The sequence below is a fragment of the Patella vulgata genome, chromosome 5, assembly GCF_932274485.2.
Source record: "Patella vulgata chromosome 5, xgPatVulg1.2, whole genome shotgun sequence".
In the NCBI taxonomy this organism is placed as follows: Eukaryota; Metazoa; Mollusca; class Gastropoda; family Patellidae; genus Patella; species Patella vulgata.
Genome location: NC_065883.2, coordinates 21,710,028 through 21,730,740, shown reverse-complemented (window position 1 = coordinate 21,730,740; position 20,713 = coordinate 21,710,028). Strand labels below are relative to the sequence as shown.

At 35.2% G+C, this 20,713-nt stretch overlaps 1 protein-coding gene across 1 annotated transcript; it reads left to right on the top strand.

Moving 5' to 3' along the window:
* The first annotated feature begins 16,789 nt into the window (after nt 1–16,789).
* Nucleotides 16,790–19,138, top strand: LOC126821304 (fibrinogen C domain-containing protein 1-like). The gene is made up of 3 exons (XM_050549707.2): nt 16,790–17,107; nt 18,128–18,203; nt 18,486–19,138. The coding sequence occupies exons 1-3, from the start codon at nt 16,805–16,807 to the stop codon at nt 19,118–19,120; spliced, it is 1,014 nt and encodes a 337-aa protein (XP_050405664.1). The 5' UTR covers nt 16,790–16,804; the 3' UTR covers nt 19,121–19,138.
* Nucleotides 19,139–20,713: the final 1,575 nt, after the last annotated feature.

Here is a 20,713-nt window from a genome sequence, read left to right as displayed (position 1 = left end):
AATTATTTAAATACAGCATTTGTTTTACATTTATCAATCCATATCTCAATTAAACCATTCACACTTCTGGCAAGTACGTGTTTGGATGTATATATGAGGTACGCCTCTCTCTTCCCCCCTCTCTCTCTCCTTTTGTACGGACGTTTTTGTTGATTCTCTGGTCTAGAATGGACGAAGAGGGTTTTTGGTACATATTCATGATTTAGAAGCGGAAAGATAACAAGAGGTTGGTTACATGTTTTTAGTATGCTACTTCACTTCAAGTTTGTGGAGCCGGGTAAAGAGACAAAATTAACATTGATGTCAGTGGGGAAATTAATGGTGATCTGCTTAAATTTGAAGGTACACTTAATAACGAAACCAGTTTTGGCTACCGAGTTAAGGTCTGTATTGTTCGTTTCCGGGAGTATTAAAAGAAAACTCACTGGATTTCGAAACACAGTAACTGTTATTTTACACCCAATAAAACAAAGTTGTCTGTGGTACCTGTTTCGCTACCCGACAACGCGCGCCTTTTTAAAAAAAATAAATTATGAATTGAGTTTATTTTATTTTAGGATATTGGATGTATCGATGGTAATTGTACCTGCCCGCTTGGTTACTATGGTGACCAATGTGAGAATGTTATTTCAGGTAAGAATATCTTTCGAGACAATTTCTGTTGTTGTTTCGGATGTTGGCAACCATATTAGAGCAACCGTTTGTGACATGAATCAAAAATAAGTCGGGTGACCAACAAAGCCTATAAAATTATATATAACACTGGTAATTTCGCCAACAAAGTTTGTCAAGGTCAATTTCAGACCATTTTGTTCGCCATCTTGGATTTTCGGCTCTCCTGTAGTTAGTCCGTAGATTTCAGAGGTCGCAAACTACAAATATCTTCACCAGGGGCCTTTCTATCATTAACCATCGTCAGGTATCCGGGAGCTGTGACCCGACCAATATAACGTTTCAGGTCGAATTAATTTATTGTGGACAGTAAAGTCTTCTGTTGATCGATTGTTTGCCGTTTATATTTCTACAGAATCTGGGTTTGGCGCGGGAGTGGAAGAGGGGATAATATTTAAAAATTATTCATTTATCCACTTTTGTAGATTGTACAGATGGGGTGCTTAATCACGGGATGACATCAGATGGGGATCGTGTAACAACAATTAAACCACCACTCTCGTCAGATTCTTTTGAAGTTATGTGTTACCTAGCCTATGGTGGATGGATGGCTATATTGGTGAGAGACCAGAGCTGTTTGTATGAAAATTTCAACCGCAGCTGGACTGAATACGAAGAAGGATTCGGTGTTCATTTACGAAACAGGTGGTTGGGCTTTGAAAGACTCATGAAAGTCATGGCTATCCCATCTGTGGAAATTGTCCTTCAGTTTAACCTGTATAAACCCGGCAGTAAGTGTAAGAGTCACTACAAGAATGTAAATTTCGGAAATGCCACTGATTATAAATTCTTCACCAGTCATTTCGCCAACGAAAATATCAATTGTGGTGATTCTATGGCTAACGCATCAGGTCAACCGTTTTCAACATATGATAATGATCACACTACTCACAATTGTGCGTCAAGGTTTGGTGGGGGATGGTGGTTTGCTGATGACCTGAATTGTACCAGATGCTTTCTTACTGGAACCATGGACGGATCAGGTACAGATAACTTCTGGTTGGATAACCAGCAAGGACAGAAATTGGAGAGGTCCATCATGCGGATTCAGAGAAAGCAGTAAAGAAAATACTTATTGGAAGCGTATTAATATTTAGTAATGGTCATGAAGTTCTCGTAACTGCCTAAATAAAAAGAACATATTCTGTGGAAGAATCTAGCAAAATTGACAGACCCAACTCTAGTTGATTATTCACATAATATAGCTGGAAAGTAAGGTCAGTATATCATACCGTCGGAAACTACAACAGCTAGTGCTATTAAAATTGCTTGTACGAGTAAAATAAAAATATAATCATCATGTAATATTATTCAATTCGCGTAGTGCTATTCATGGACGTACGGTTAATAACGGGTGACACCAAATTAAAATATAGATTTAGTTTTTATAGGCCCATATTTTCATGTGGACGTATCGTCGTCCCCCTGTCCGTCCGTCCACAATTGTTTGTGAACAATATACAGGTCACAATTTTTATTCGATTTCAATGAAACTTGCATTATAGGTTTATCACCCTAAGATCTCGGTTCTTTCCGATATTGGCATGTATCGGACTGTCACTTCATGGATTATGGCCCCTGACTGTACGACAAATCACGTTTTTAGCTTGTGAATATCCTGTTTATAACCTACAGATCTCAGTTTCTTTCGATATTCGCGCATATCGGACCATAACTTCCTGAATTATGGCCCCTGATTGTTCGAAAAATCGTATTTTTAGCTTGCGGATTCTCTAGAGGTCACAATTTTTTTCCGATTTTAAAAACCGTTTAAATACATCACCATTCCACCATAATGCAGGTTGAATTTGAATTTTTTCGGGAAAATTGAAATGAAACTGCCCGACAAAATGGCCGCTCTTTGTACGCAAATTGTCTAGAAGTGTGTAATACGAAGGTTGTGGACCCTCTAGAGGTCAGAATTTTTATCCGATTTTGATGAAACTTAAAACATATCTTTATATCCCAAAGATCTCTGTACCGTTTGATATTTGCATATTTCAGGCCATAACTTTCTGGATTATTGCCCCTGATTGTACAAAAAATCGCGTTTGTTTTTAGTTTGTTCTCTATCCATCTCTTGCAAAATATGGGCGTATCGTGCCTGGCAGCCGCTGTTTAGATAGATTAATAATAACCACAGTGGCGTGTATGATCATTGAGAATTTGCTTGTTTGACTTGAATTCCGTAGTTAATATTTTAAAAATAGAAACAAAATTGCAAATATAGTGAAATAATCGATCTAATAAAATGGATAAATCAACAGTGATGCTGATATCAGAAAGCAGTCCAATACTGTTATCACAGAGTTCTTTGATGTGTTATAGTATAGATATTTTTGTTGTTCAAAATAATTGTTTTAAATTAACATGACAGTAGCAAGTCTCTTGTTATCATGCATCGTTATATTAGAACTTATCCACAGGTGAGTATCTCACATTATTTTACACAATATAGTACACGTGTATCAATTTATAAAATAATACCCACTTGATGTTATCGTAATCTATTCGGGTGTTTAAATAGTCTCGCGACTATATCTTATTCAAAGGGTTAATGTTTGTAAATTTATCTAGTTATTTATTTAGTTAGTTAGTTCCAAGTAAATTTTTGAACTGATTATAAAGGGTTGCTTTATATACAACAGTGTCAGTCTCTAATAAACGTATTAATCTTCATTAGTGTATGTAATTTGTTTTAGGTGAGTTAATATTTCGTATTAGGAATAATTTGCATGTATTAATCTTTTGTTATTAAGATTGTTATCATTATTATTATTAGTATCATTATTACTCATCTTCTATAGCGTTTCATTGTGTCTGGTGATAATTTTAAGCGATTTACAAATGTTACATCACAGTTTGTAGTAATATTTAAACAAGTGTGTTTTTAACTCCGATTCATTAAATGTAACAAACAGTGAACTTTTTATACGCCTACATCTTTATGTGGACGTATATTATCGTCGCAGGGGGGTTGGATGGCCGAGCGCGCTGTATCATGAGGTCTGTCATTGAGTCAACTGGCGTGGTTTCGAATTCCAATTTGTACGTGACAAGGAGTAGGGTGCCTGTCTAACCTCGTGGGTTTTCTCCGGGTCCTCCCACTGCTAAAGACCCTTACGCGCAAGCGAATTATTGAAATAAAATTAAGCCATATGTTAGTCCCGAAATAACCTAGTCTGTGTCGATTAGACGTTAAACCCCATTTCTCTCTCTCTCTCTTATCGTCGCGTCTAGACACCCGGACTCCGCCCGTCCACAATTTGTTTTTTGACGCTCAGCAGGTCACAATCACGTTTTTATCTTGTGGTCTCTCTAGAGGTCACAATTAATATCCTATTTTAAAAGCCGTTTGAATATATCACCGTGACTCCCTGATGACGGTTAAAATCGAACTGAAACTGCCCGACAAAATGACCGCTCCTCGTATGCAGATAGTGTAAAAATGTGTAATTCCAGGGTTGTGGACCCTCTAGAGATTACAATTTTGTTCCGAATTGATGAAACTTAAAATATATGTAAATATCCCGAAGATCTCGGTTCGTTTTTATATTCGAGCATATTGAACCATAATTATGGTCCCTGATTTTACGAAAAATCCCCTTTTTAACTTCTGGATACTCTAGCGGTCACATTTCTTATTCGATTGTAAAAACCGTTCAAATATATTACCGATACACTCTAATGACAGTTGAGTTCGAATTTTGTGAAAATCGGACCGGAACTGCCGAACAGAATGGCCGCTCCCCGTACGCAAATAGTATAAAATTATGTAATACCAAGGTTGTGGACACTCTAGATGTCACAATTTTTATCCGATTTTGATGAAACTTAAAATATATGTTTATATTCAAAAGATCCTGGTTCCTGTCAATATTCGTGCATATAGGACAGTAACTGCCTAGATTATGGCAACTGATTTTACGGGGGAAAAAAATCGCATTTATTTTGTAGCTCATTCTCTGTCCATCTCTTGCAAAATGTGGGCGTATCTTGCATGGTTATATTAGGCACAGTATGTGAAATGTTATATTGAGAATTACATCACATGACATGTTATGCAATTTCATACCTAGTTATTCATATACGTTCAATATCGAACGTCGCATACAATATAAGGCAAAGATTACATACGCTTTTACTAAAGACATTAAATATATTTCGAATCTTGATATCGTAATTATAATGTATTTTGAATCGTAATTATAATAATCTGTATTAATTTTTATTATTCGCTGCATATTGTTTAAATATTTTGTATATCTTATTTATAAATTCTTACTGAGCAGGTTTCTAATTTAAAGGACAGTCATTATCACTTAGAACTGGTTAAACACGTTCCAAATATAATTTTAACACAGATCATTGCTACGATAGATGCGTTATGAAGATTTCAAGAATGGGAAGTGACGAACGCAAAAGGAAAACACGAGTTATCCTTCTATATAACTGACTGAAGTGAAGAGTGATAACATATACACGGACGAATTTGTGCTCACTAATAATTCCATCCAAGACCAAAAATTGTCATGAGATTGTGGGAGGATATCTGACAATGTGATAATGACTGACACCAACATTGTCCTTTAATAAATGTATTAACCTATATCAGTGTATGTTATTTTTATGTCAATGTATATTATTATTAGATTCCCCGGAACTAACTGTGAGGAAATGTTGAAGATCCATCCCAAAGTCGCAAATAAAACCACGTTCTCAGTTGTATGCATTTTTTTCTTGTTTATTTTTTTTTAAGTATATCTAACGGTGACAATAAATGAATACACAATAATTCTGGTAATTTCGGTTACGGAATTTTATTTCAGGTACAAATCGTTTTATCATTGGCCCTGAAAGTGCCATTTTGATGGCGAATTTTCGACATGTCATCAATGCAGAAGTCAATTGGGTTGGAACGGTTTGGGTAATTTGTGGTTAGTCAGTGCCCATTTCCTATATGCATTTGGTTTTTGTATTCATCTTCACTAGTAGGCCTGATCTCGCTTTAACTCACCACATCTTATCAAGGCCTTTGCATAATACCCTACATCTTTCGGTATTAATTTTAATTGGATTCTGACCAAGTATAGGCGAGTATTCATCTTCAATAGAAGGCCTGATCTCGCGTTAACTCCCCACATCTTATCAAGGCCTTCGCGTAATACCCTACATTTTTCGGCACTAATTTTGATTGGTTTCTGTTTCTGGCCAAGCTGGGGATCTCTTAGATTCTCCGATAAAAAATATCATCGCGAATAGGAAGTCGCGCGCTTTCGAATTGAAATGCCTAGCTGTTATAATCGAGTTGCAGGTTCGTTCAATGTCAAGGTTGCTGGAACCTTCCGCCTTTCGGCTATTATGAACTACTTCAGATCTTTTTGTTCTTCCATTATGATAGTAAGGTTGCTCTGCTTTGGTTTTCCGTGAGTTTTTCAACTAAAGAAAATCCTCCAACGGCTGTAAACGAATCTATATAACAACTATATAAAAGTTTGGGATTTTCAGACTAATCTATTCAGAAACACGGGGACTATAAAAATGGGTCCACCCGTCCGTCCGTCACACTTTTTGGGACACGATCACTCTCCTTCTAATTGAGCAAGAATGTAGGTGCAGGCACTGAAACTTGGTGTATAGTTTCATTACATCAATATCTTGATTAAGTTCGATGATGAGCATTTTAGGCTTAGGTTAAGTAGAGACTTCAATCTGATTGGTCGAGACTTGGGAACACAATAATTTCCTTCTTATTGAGGTAGAATGTTCAATAGTTCGATCATGTGCATTTTCCACTAAGGCTAATCAGAGATAAGCAATTTGATAGGTTGAGAATTTGGAACACAATAACTTTGGTTCTAATTGGGCGAGAGTAATGAAACTCGGAATATGGATTCATTATATCAATACCTTAACTATGTTGGATGATGAGAATTTTCTGCTTAGGCCAAGTAGTGACAAGCAATTTGATCGATCAAGACTTTGGAACTTAACAACTCTCCATGTTAAAGAGTCGTTAAAAGTTAACTGAGTTTTGAGCAACTGGCCCCTGGATTTTGAATTGGCTTTTAACCTATTGAAAATAAGAAATAACTTCCAGGTGTGTTCACCCTATTACGAAAGCTTATGTTTTGATATTTTATAACTTCGGTGAACTGAAAAAAATAGAATACATATTTCTTACTTACTTAAAGTTTACACCAGCTATATTAAAAGAAATATCTTCTTTTATTATATTGATTTATATCAGGATGCTATTTGCGGAAACGTACAATTTTTAATGTATATCAATTTATTCTATCATGAATTACATGAACGGAAACGTAATTTTTATTATAGAAAATCGAACCAATAATTGTTTATTTAAATTTCCATTGTGTAGTAATGCCTTATGTTAAACAAGTGAGTAATTCTCAGAGGCGAGTTATAAGGAGTAATAGTATTTTCATAAGGCAACGCTCTAAGAAAAAGCCTAACACTCCAACAATGCATGTACAATCGACACGGCACTTGGCATGCCTGTGCCCTGGGCAATTGCACACCGATTGACGGATATCATTGAACGATATCTACCATAATTACAAGGACGGTTAATTCCATTTATCTCGAACTATAATTTACTCTCTAGAACATCGGATGGCCGATATTTAAATGGATTTGAACTCCAGCGAGATTAAAAAATATTAAAGTCAAAATTGATAATCGAGACTTAGTATCGATTGTGAAGAACTGTTGCTACCGTAATAAACATTCTATGCTACTTCTTCATACACCGCTCAGGATAAAGTAATTTCAATGAAATTTTCAATATATTCATTTTTCATGATCTATTTTAGAACTATTATAGCAAGAACGACAGCTAATTATCGAAAGCTTACATAATGCATCTTTAAGGTCTAGTTAGTCTAGCATTAGGCCTACTCTTGGGTAATATTTTAAATATTAAATGCCCTCTTGCCCTCTTGGAATTTAAAATTATGGTATGGAATGTAATACATATCGCATTCTACACGAACAAATCAGTTGCCCATCACATCTTGTTAGAGCAATGCTGCTAAACGTTTGACGTCTTGATTGAACTCTGGTTAAGTCTCATTTTTAGCCACAGCCCTTGAAGTTACAAAGTCACTGCGAACACACAGAACAATTTTGTTTTGTTAACTTCTCCATTGATATTTATGTGTAGAGTACTCTAATATATTTCGGATCATTACAATACCGGGATAATGTAATGAAATCCATATTGACATACGTCTCTTTGGCTATTAGGTCCCTTTATATATCGGCCTACAACTGCTCTTCTACTAAATTTGACAATTTTGCAATATTCTAGAACTCCAAGGACGCGAATGAAGGGAGGTAACTACATCAATGTCTGTTATACATCGAGGCCGGCCAAGAAAGATTTCCAATTGGCTTTAATGTTAATCTTTGTCGCTAACATTTTCCAGTTGTCCTTGGCTGGTCGTTCTCTGCCACATACGAGACCATATCTGTCAATATATTGCTTTAAAGCCACGGCAGTTCAGTGAGTAAAATGTTGACTCGCTAACCTGGTGGTTCCGTGTTCGATCCCTGTGATGGCCGAAAAGGCTCATCGGTATTTCCGGCGTGCCCCCCCCCCCCATAGTCAGTGCCGCAGGACCGAGAGTATGGCAAGGGACAACGTATAGTTGTTCGGATGGGACGCAAAACCGAGGTCTATTGTACACATTGGCGTGCACATAGAAGATCCCTTGACAGTTCGATTTTGATCCGCTGTCCGGGTAAAATTTCCCTCATAGCCCACTGTATGACATGTGCCCGTCTTTATTATCCCAGTCGGAGTAGAACAGTATAGGACGTTAAACCCAATTCCATTCATTTATTGTACGAGGTTATCCATGGAAATACAAAAATTAGAAATACCATGCCAATTAAATTGTAACGTAATCATGAATATTGTCCATAACGGGACATTTAAAAAAATCATCACACATGTAAATCGAACCTGATTAACAATGAGACCACACAAGTGATCTATACAATGGTTATTAAAATCCAATAAACACCCTTAAAGCATTGCCGTACCAACGATAAATAAAAGTACCCACTACCCATCAGATGACATGTATAATAAGTGTATTTATGGTGAATATTTAATATTGTATATTAGATCGAAACAGGGGAGAATCTAAATAACTATATCAATAGCTCGAATGTAATAAATGCATATTAACTACTACTGCTTTAAATAATGTAAGACTATTAACTATACATGATGTTGTAGAAAACACATTAAACATACATTATGCAGGAGCTAAATCTGCCAATTGCAGGTCTTTCTTTAGGCCTAAAATGTTATCTAAATTATTAAAGATACATTATGGGAGATAAGATAAAGAGATGGCAGTTCTCGCTATAATAGTTAAAAACTTGCCGAGAAAGAAGCGGGTGAAATTTTTGCATAGTCTCGGTCATCATTACTGAAATCATTAATATAAACAGCATATTCTCGATTATCCACTTTTATTGATTTAATTATCAATAGCCGTTAGCGGCGTATAGGAATCTAATCCAGCCAACATCGAAGGCTAGCCTTGACATCGAGAGTTTATTATGGTCTGGATAAGTTAATTAATGTCTAATTGATAATTAAGATAACATTTCAGGCCTAAAGAAAGACTTGTAATAAGCAGATTTTGCTCTTGCATAATGCATGTTTAATTAACTTATCCAGACCATAATCATCTCTCGATGGCATCGCTAGCCTGTGATATTTACTGGATTTCCTACGCCGAATGACGAGGGGCATAAAAAATGTTGCAGTTCCAATGGAAAGCAACCCTCTGCGGGAATCCACGTTGGAAAAAGTGAGATTTCCCTTCAAAAATTGTGCAGTTTTATCAAAATCCATAACACATCGATCAACAATCTTGAATATGTTAACTAAATGTTGTTGTATGGTGTAAATTAACATGGTCGTGAACACGTCGTGCCTTTGAACATCAACCTACGAATACTGGATGATGTTTTTGAACAAAATTGGGATCATGTAGAATGGCCTTTAGGTTACACAAAGGGGGATTTAGGAAGGGATATTGTCCCCTGTGTTCTAAAATAGATAATAAAATATGAATATATATCTGCAAATTTCAGTCCAAGTACTTCAGCGAATGTTTGAAGTTCTGACAAGAAATAGCCATGATTGGCAGATAGTGACTCCTCCCACGGTTCTTAAAACTAAAAGGCCGACTTTCCGGGGCTGTGGTAACGACTCTTGATTAACCCTGGCTACGAATTCAGGTTGCGTGCTGGTTCCGCAAAAACCAAATAGTCAGATTGATAAGCAGCGTATTTAAAATGCGACATCCCCCGACCCTTTATGTGAAACACAACGGTGAAATAGAACACGATGTATTTCCCTGTTATATGAATTCCTATGGAAATTATATTACCGATTCATACGAAAGGCTTAATATAATCTCTTAGAAAGAAAAATAGCGTTTGGATTAGGCTCCTTTCTTGTTAGATCTTGACAAAAAGAATATATTAATATTTAAGAAGTCGAAAAAACAACACGTCACAATTGAATGGAAACATTTTGTTAAAAAAAATATTAACGCAAGTATTTATTAAGAATATCAGTTTGTTTTGTTGTCTTGTTTTGCCTGTAGATTAAATTTAACTAGAAATAGGAGAGACAATCGAATCAATTCATTATCCAGAAAAATAAAGATTAGAAGTATCAAAAGAAACACGATCCAAATGTCTTGTAACGTTATATGCTTTCACATGTAGACATACTGTGTACTGATTGCACTGGCAGCAGATATATTTTATTATCTGTTATTTTAAAAATTAGCTTTCTGTATTTCATTACCCTTTTTAATAGTGATTTGGCATAATCCTAAATCTAAAGTGGACTCATTCCAGTAATAACTCCAACCCATATTCTGGTATATCACTTCTATTGTCTGAGGGGGTTGGGTGACCGCATGGTCTAACATGTGCGCTTTGGATTTTAAATGAATAATATATTAACTCATATAGCGTTTAACAATACAAAGAATAATAATATATTTATATAAATTGTAATGCACTATTCAATTTCTTTTAATTTCAGGGATTAAGGCATAATTTAACTTGATTATTCTCAATGTAATGCACTAGATGTCTCGAATAACTCCCTAAAGTGGTTTTCTTTATAATGAACCAAAAGATATTGAAAGTGAGATTCGATGCATTTCATTAGTAAATTTATTACATCCAATTTTTTCCAGTTTTAACAAAAATATTACGACGTTTTATTATGGCTAGATGGGCAAATGAAAGTAAGAGAATAAGTATATTATTCTTTTTACTACCCTTTAGTACCAAACAGAATAAGATTATGAAACTGAGACAGATTGAATCCTTCAGGAAAACAATCTGTGAAACTAGACCTTAAATATTCTTGAAATGTTAAATGAAATGAAATGGGGTTTAACGTCCTACTGTTCTGCTCCTAAGCTGGGCTAATGAAGACGGGCATACGCCATACAGTGTGCTATGAGGGAAATTTTGCCCGGGCAGCGGCACTATCGCCTACTCTTATATCGAATTCCAACTGCCAAGGGATCTTTTACGTGCCTTCCAATGTATACACGGGACCTCGGTTTGTCGTCTCATCCGAAGGACTAGACAGCTGTCCTTGTCAGGCCCTCCGTCCTGCATCACTGACAAGGGGGAACCACGCCGGAAAATCTGGATGAACTTTCTCGGCCAATGCAGGGAGGGGGGTTGGATGGCCGAATGGTTAGCACGTGCGTGCTGTATCATAAAGCCTGTCATTGAGTCAACTGGCGTGATTTCGAATCTCCGGTTGTATGTGACAAGGATTAGGGTCGCCTGTCCAACCTCGTGGGTTTTCTCCGGGTCCTCCGGTTTCCTCCCACTGCTAAAGACCCCTACGCGCAAGAGAATTATTGAAGTAAAATTGAACCATTTGTTAGTCCCGAAATGACCTAGTTTGTGTCGAGTGGACGTTAAACCCCATTTCTCTCTCTCTCTCTCTTTCTCCAATGCAGGGATCGAACACCCGACATCCAGGCTAGCGAGCCAGCGTCTTACCCACTTAGCCACGTGATCCCCAAAGAAATGTTAACGCGTCAGGGCATGTTAAGAATAAATGATTCATATCTTCTTTGAATAATTCTATATTTATATAATTTCTCATTGGAGTATTTAATATTATTTTCAATTCTATAGTAATCAAAATTTCAAAATAAATGATAATTCTCTTGGACACCCTAACTTACCTCGAGAATTTTCGCAAAGTTTTGCTCTCTTAAGGCCCACGTGTTTCAAAGCTATTTGAAATATATTTATATTTGGGGTTTTGAGCGAAACTTTTTACAATATGGAATTGTGCTTTCTAACGCAGTCTTATTTAATGTATTTTAACATGACGGTAGAACTCATTTCAACTATATACATGCATATATCAACTTTATTATTACTTATCACAAGTAACTTTTAACCAAAGCAAAATAGATATATTTTACAATCTGATTAAAATACAGATCTATATTTCGTTTCGTTTTTTTCTACTTTCGATGGCCTACACTACTTGAAGATCTGACAAGTTATAGCGATAGGTCACGTCAGGGGTCAAAATACCGACTTTTGACCTTTGACGTCAGACATGATTAACCAATCAACATTGACGTTACTAGTGGATTACCCAGATTTATATATTTTAATGATATATCAACCGAAAAGTATGCTTTTATTTAAATATGTGCATGTGTATGAATGAGTGGGTGTGTGTATATGTTTAAATATACAACTTTCAAACTGTAAATATCCTGTGAGATTATTCTTGTAGAATGAAAATGAATCATTTTGTGAATAAATACATCTACAAGAAATAGAATCGTGTATGCTTTAGATCATAAGGTCTGACACTAAGTTCAGTGACGGTTTCGATTCCCAGCTTGTATGTGATAACACAGGAATGACATCGGGATGAGTTTATTAACCCTCGGTATTAACATTTTTCTTCTGGTCATTACATGGATACATAAAAATTATGTTTCCATGACCTATTGGGCTTTTGAATCGGCTCTTGTGGAATTACATTTTCGGACTTCAGTGCTGGGATAATTGGCTATCTCTACTAGACTTAGGCTGTGGTCACACTGACGACATTAGGACTGGTTACGCATCGAATGAGTACTGTTGTTAGTAATTCATGGAATAGATTGAAACACCATTTTTAATTTAATTGAGAAATGGATAAACGAGACTTTGTTTAATATTGTAACAACAGTAGCAATGAAAATTGAGACCATGCTATTATTGAAACATCCACTACTTCGCTTAGAATAAAGTAATAATTTTCAATATATTCCTTCTTCATTTTCTATTTTTAAACTTTTATAGCGAGGACTGTCAGCTCTTTCTACCTGATTTTACATATTGCCTATTTAACACTGAATGTTAAAGATACATTATGTTAAGATTTAGATAAAGAACTAGCCATTCTTGCTATAATAGTTCGAAAGTAGATGATGTAAAATGAATAATTTGAAAATTTCATTCAAATTACTCTATTGCAAGCGAAGATATTAGCCTTTGAAGGTTTGACAGACGTGTGCAATAATTTCAACCACCGTACTGGTTGATCGAAGCTAAGTCTCGGTCCTCCATATTTGATTAAATCAAAGTATCGCTGAACCATTCTAATCTATTTAATATCGGAGAAATCTGATGCCATCGAGAGTTGATTAAGGCCTGGATCAGTTAATTAATGTCTAATTAATACTTTAGAAAACATTTCAGGCCTAAAGAAAGACCTGCAATTGGCAGATTTAGCTCTTGCATAATGCATGTTTAGTTAGATATAAGTAAACAATATAGGCTTGAATTCATTCACGTCCATTAGAAGTTTGGATTAACGATTATCAAGTCTGGGCATAAAGACGATAACTAAACACGGAAATTATTCATCTATTCAATTAAGGAAGCATCTTAAATAATACCGGTTTAAATATTTTAGATAATAAGACCAACTGTGGACATATAAATACGAATACGAACTGAAATACATTTAGATATTATATATATGAAATATAGACTCGTTATTATATGCAAGTCACTTGGTTTAAGAATTATAATTAATCTTTTGCCGGGTTTGTCTAGTTTTTAACGCATGCGCGTGAAATCTCAAGGTCTTGTCATAGAGTCAAGAGGCGTCGTTTTCTCCAGACCCTCCCACTGTTAAGACCCTACGCACAACCGAATTATTGAAATAAAATTGAACCATACTTTAGTCCCCAAATTGACGCTTTAATTTGTTTGACCCAAAATTGGTAGATATTTTTAATCAGAGACAATTCCAAAATTCAGGTTTATCTTCCTAAATTGTTGTCTACATGTATATAATATTTATCCGAAATGTGATGAAATTTGAGTCATTTTGAATTCCTACAAAGAAGAATGTGTTATTAATTACGAATGTGTGTTTTCTTTATTTAATTCACAGAGGAAGGAATATGGTTTTGATTTTGTTTTAGCTATCGCGTGTTTCTGTTTTTGTTTGGAATGCGTTTTATGAATTTGAAATGTTAAACAAATAGCTTATTGAAAATCTATGGTGGCTGCTAGCGGCCATTCTACATTCTCGACTTGTCGGATTGTGAAGTCGAAATTATTGTATTTTGTCGTCTTGTCGAAATGGGGTTTAACGTTCTATTCTTCTGCTGAGATTTTTTAAAACTATTTGTCAATGGAGTCGTCTATCGACGTTTTAGAGTAATCTCATCAAGATAGAATTCGCCGGAAGTGCCACCATTTTGAAAACGAATGTCAATCTTTAAAATCTATCTCGTCCTACAATTCTATTCAAATTTTCAAAATCTTTATATTTCTAGACATCATTAACGATTAGCTATCGATCGCTAACAGTAGAATTTTGATAATTGGCCTATAATTCTTTTTAAAGTGACGCCATAAATTGATTTGTTTTTATAAAGTCTAAAACTTTGAAATCAGTTAAAATGTTAGTGATAATCGATTAATTGGGTCATTTGGTGCTTATTCTGAAAGTTGTATCCAAATCGGTTCGTAAAATGATTCTGTGCAACTTCGAATAAATGAATATTCTGAGAGAGCATGGCATAGCATCTTTAATATCGGACGCATGTTTAAATGTTAACCAAAATATGGGTTTAATGTTTCTAGAGTGAAAATAAGTCATTTTAGTAAGTAGTAGTCAAGACGACATGTCGGTTGTCTACATTACCTCCTAAAATTAATTTCCGATTATCTCCGTTGTGAAACCTTGGACGATTTTCACCTTCTTTAATTTTAGTCGTCTATCAAATTTTTAAAGCAATCTCTTCAAGTTAAAATAACAGGAAGTGCCACCATTTTAAAAAGGGAAATCGATATTTGAAATCTTTCTCGACCTATAATTAATATCCGATGTTCAATATCTTTATATCTTTGGAAACCATTTACTATTAGTAATCGATCGTTGTATTTATAATTTTGATATTTGACATAGATTTGTTTTTAAATGACGTCATGAAATTGACTTTAAACAAAAAATAAAAAGCGTAAAACTTAGAAATCATGTAACATATTGATTAATTAAGTAATTAATTAAGTCGTTTGGTGCTTATTCTAAAGGATTTGTCAAGATCGTTTTGTAAACAAAGATGTTGTGCATCTTTTAATAAAAAGGAACTTTTGCCGGGCTGAAATGGTTTTCTATATAACATAGCGACTTTTTGACGGATTTTAATTATTCTTTTTTCTGTATGATACTAAAAGTGGTTTCAAGGTTAACACTGCATATTACTTTGCTATACTAGATATTTGTAATTAATGTATAATTGTGTGATAATGTAGTATATAAACTCTCAAACTTGTCACTTTGGTAAGTCTAGTTATTAATATTAATATTATCGTTTCATTTTTATACCGCTATATTACACATAGATATGTTCTTTTAAAGGAGCTAAATCGCTTATATTTGGGAGCTAGAAATTGACCCAAATGGGTCGCACCGTATATAATAATGTAATCTGATTGTATATGAACTGATTTACATTCAATTGCTTCCGTTTTTACTCTAATTTCAAATCAGTTATATCCAGCGAAACCGAATAGAAATTTCTAGCGTCTGGTTATTCCAGTCTATTGCGCATGCTGTCCAGATAAGTTATGGCGTCGACGTTTGACATGGGTTGTGAAATATGTGTAGCCTCGTTCTTTCTGGTCACTTGTTACAAATGACGCCGAAACGCACTATGGTACACGATTCGTGTACCAATAATGAAATGTTTATTTTGTCTTAATGATTGAATATCAGAAGCCTACCTTTTCAAGGTAAGATGACGACATCAATGTTGATTTGAATTGACAAATAATTCGTGTTTTCAACGTGTAAGACTTCGAATGATATTGAGTTAGAGACTTAGCTACTTTAAGCGCTTCACAAAACGCAAAACTAATCATGACAATGTCTGATAAGATGAATTAAAAATTATGATACGAATCTGTCTAGTGGTTATAGGAAGATTGTTCCATAGTTTACCAGAATTATAGACACGTTTGTTAAATTTGGGGATAGAAAGGCAAGATCCCAGATTAGATTGTTGATGTGTATTGGAGTTTAGTGATTTATATATGCTGCACAGTGATTTAAAAGAGATGCGAAATATTACCAGTAGCCAATGAAGATCTTTCATATTTCGGGTCCGTTTTGTACAATGGTCCTTGGTACCCATCTGCAAAGGTTCATGGTTTACTCAACACGTGACCAAGTGAACCCAACGCAGAAAAGATCTGTGAGTACCACCCCGTCTATCATACTATTGCGATACATTATGTTTATTATACCGATTTGAGATCAAACAAAATGTCTAGAATTATCAATAGTTTGCAAGTCGATACGATTATAGATTTGCATTTCCATTAGCCATTAATTTTTTAGAAAAACACGCGCATGCCTTAAAAGATATAAGACATAATCAATACGATTCTGTATGATATATAAAGACTTGTTGTTTATGCTAAAGGAAGACTTGGGGGATATAACGATTTCATGCATAGGACTTAAAGAAATAACTTTATAAACCACGCACAGTAAATAGGAAGTACAATGAAATCTTTAATTCTTAATGTATATGTATACATTGTTGGCATACAGGTAGGTCTGGTGGATGTCTTACAATATGCCGCATACAGCAAAACTACCATTTTGGATAATTCTTGTGAACTGTCCCAAACTATTAGCACAATAACCCAGGTACCCAGAATATGGGAATGTGCACAATATTGTAATGCTGATGGTGACTGTAGATTATATTTGTACTGTTCACATACGCACACGTGTAAATTATTTATAGATGGGTCAGTTTGTGTGAAATCCGGCGATTCTTCAGATTGTTCGTGTTTTAAAAAGGTGAGTGTTTCAGTTATTAATCGGTGACATATTTAACAATCGGAATTTGTGTTGATATATATTCTGCTTTGTGTATAACTTATCTCTTAAGACGAGATTTTGTTTTTTCACAAAAAAATTTGATAATGTTCAGAGCATTGTTAGCGTCCATTCGCGTGCATGAGCGAACTCGGTTAAAACTATGTAAACGAAGTTACGTAGGGTTATTGAAAAAGGGCCCCGTACCGACTTTGCTTACGAAGTAGATCTAATAATCCTTTCAAGATATCTTTATGGGAATTATAGCAGTTGTGCCTTTCGCTTAGTTGAAATTTGTCAGGTTTGATAGTATGCGTGTCCATGGAAACAAATTTGACTTAGGTTTTCGTATACAATTTTTATTCCGTAGCATATCCCATAAAGTGTTCAAGGTCTCTTTATGAAACTATGCACACACATTATTCTAATGCAGTTGTCAGGCCTTTTACTGTAATTTGCAATTTCTCCGAATTAATACAATTTTGTTTCCATGGACATGGGGGTGGACGGCCGAATGGTTAGCGCGTGTGCGCTGCATCGCAAGGTGTGTCATTGAGTCAACTGGCGTGGTTTCAATTTCGATTCCCTGGTTGTACGTCCAACATCGTGGATTTTATCAGGGTCCTTCTGTTTCACCCCACTACTACGCGCAAGCGAATTATTGAAATAAAATTGAACCATACGTTAGTCTCGAAATGACCTAGTTTGTCTCCAGTGGACGTTACTCCCCCCCCCCCCATGGATATAGACTTAGTTTTTGTTTCAATGCAAGATGTGCTCTATATCAGTAGTATGATATAGTGGTTCAGTAGTATGTGATTCATTTGTGTTCACTCTGGTTACTTTTTGTTCTTAATGACGTTACTTTTTGTTCTTAATGACAATACATTTCAATCTAAAATCTCTGGGCATGAGCTCAATAAAACAAATTTGCTGGAGGGCGTTTCTCGGTCCGCTGTTATTTTAAAAAGTAAATTATAAATTTGAGTTGATTTTGTTTAGGATATTGGATGCATCAACGGTAATTGTACCTGTCCTCTTGGTTACTATGGTGAAAAATGTGAGAATATTATAAAAGGTAAATATATATATATATATATATTGCTTACGGCATTTGAATGGGGTCATTTAAAAATTATGCATGTAAGGAAGCCAATGAAATGAATATCTTAAGATTTTAAGGCCTCGGTAATAACTGATCGGGTAGAATCTTGAACTTTGTATCTTATATAATTAATGTATTGCGCGTATAGTAAAATCTTTGGATGATCAGACGTTTACAGTAAAATCGTGTAGAGATGAGAAGGCAATACTATATAAGACCAGATTCATTATTTGCACCAACTTCTATTTTTTTTAGATTGTTCAGACGGAGTTCTTAATCGAGGAATGGACTATACACAAATTCTTGTCACGACAATCAAACCACCGCTCTCACTAAAATCATTTGACGTGATGTGTTTCCTAGGCTATGGTGGATGGACAACTATATTGCAGAGAGACCAGAGCTGTTCATTTGAAAACTTCAACCGCAGTTGGACAGAATACGAAGAAGGGTTTGGTGTTCATTTACGAAACAAATGGCTGGGCTTAGAAAAACTGATGAAAGTAATCGCTATCCCATCCTCGCAAATTAACATTCACGTTAACCTGTATAGTTTTGAAAGTAAGTGTAAAAGTCTTTACAAGGATGTCAATTTCGGAAATGGCATTGATTATGAATTCTCTAGTCGCTTTGACAATGAAGACCCTCACTGTGGCGATTCTCTGGCTAACGCATCAGGTCAGCCGTTTTCAACATATGATAATGATCACACTACTCACAATTGTGCGTCAAGGTTTGGTGGGGGATGGTGGTTTGCTGATGACCTGAATTGTACCAGAAGCTTTCTTACTGGAACCATGGACGGATCAGGTACAGATAACTTCTGGTTGGATAATCTTCAAGGACATAATTTGGTGAAGTCAATCATTCGGATTCAGAGAAGAGAATAATTTTTGAATTAGTAATTTTTAATTCTTAAATCTTAATGACATGAATATAGTTATTCAAAACTTTACCTAATTTTTAGATATGGTCATTAACTTCTGTTATTATCATTAATCAAATAAGTATTAACCAACCAGTGATCACAACATTAGTAAAAGGCTTTAAACTATTGACCAATCAAATGATTTCTAGCCTTTTAATGTTTGTTCAGATCGTTTACTCGACAGCCCGCCGTTTTTGGTTCGATAACTATTTTTTGACACGACACGACCACGCTATAGCACACTGTCTCATCTCACGAGACCATGGTGCTTGGCTGCTTTCCCTTTCGTTCGGCCTTCCCCAGCCATGTGCTGCGGTGGGCCATCCTTTTTCGATTAATTACGAACTGGAGTTCAGAAAGAATTGTATTTAATAACACCCATGCTCATGTTAGCAGCGTCGATAATAATTTCTCACCTATCTTGTTTTAATCGGAAGACTATTTAGTCTGATTAAAAGGCCCCTGAAATATGACCGCAGCGACTGTCCTGGTTAGTACATATTTATATAACAAATTCGAAACGCGGATTTCATATGCATCAAATTATTCTGCACTTAATTGCATCATGTGGTCATGAAATAAACCAGGCGCCGACAAGTTTGTGTAATTGGAATGCATATAAGCGTAGAGGAACTATCATCCGTAATAAATATTTGGTCACTGACATTTCGGAAAATTTCGAGTTCTTTAGATAATTGATGTAACGTGTATATATATAGTCACACCGGCTCCAAGTACATCCACTTCTATATGGTCACTTTATGTGCTCTTTAAAGGTAAACCTCTTTAGTTATTTTATGTAAAATGTTTTATTATACTATTGTATTGTTATGTTTTTACATTTGTCTACATTACCTAATAAATACCATTTCTTGCTCATTTATAAGAATAGGTAATGGTATTGATTGGGTAAATAATTTTATTGAATCTTTAAAAACTGAAATAATGAAAATTATATCAACTGTTTTTAAGCTGCATTCCCGCTAAAACATATTCAAAATAATTTATCTATTAAAAGATTGGTTCAAATACCTCTCAAAACATCTGAATCCCAATGAATATCTCCAAGCAATAAACATCTTATTTTAAGCATCCTTATTTGTTACGTGATCTGATTGAGGGAGAGACCACCTTCGTTGTGTATTTATCTATTCTCGCTGTCTATTAATTGTTCTAACAATTGTTCTAACATACAAAGCGCCCCATACGTCGCTCGAGCAGACAGGTTACCAGTCGGCGATGCTCTTACAGTTTTGCCATGTGCGCCCAATGAGTGTTTGTCAGGAAATCTTGTAATGTTTTGGTACGATTGTGACTTCCTTTCCATATTATACCACATTTGCTCTTGGGGGAAATAACTACCTTATAAATACTTAGTGGGAATGCGTCTTTAAGTAAAATATATTGATATATTGATTTATATTATCACGAAACTACTACGTGTATCTGGTTTATTAAAATTCTCGAGATTTTAACGCATGTATTTATTTAATCGATCATTAGTTATATAAACAAAAACGTACATTTTGATTAAAGAAAATGGAAAAAATAAGTG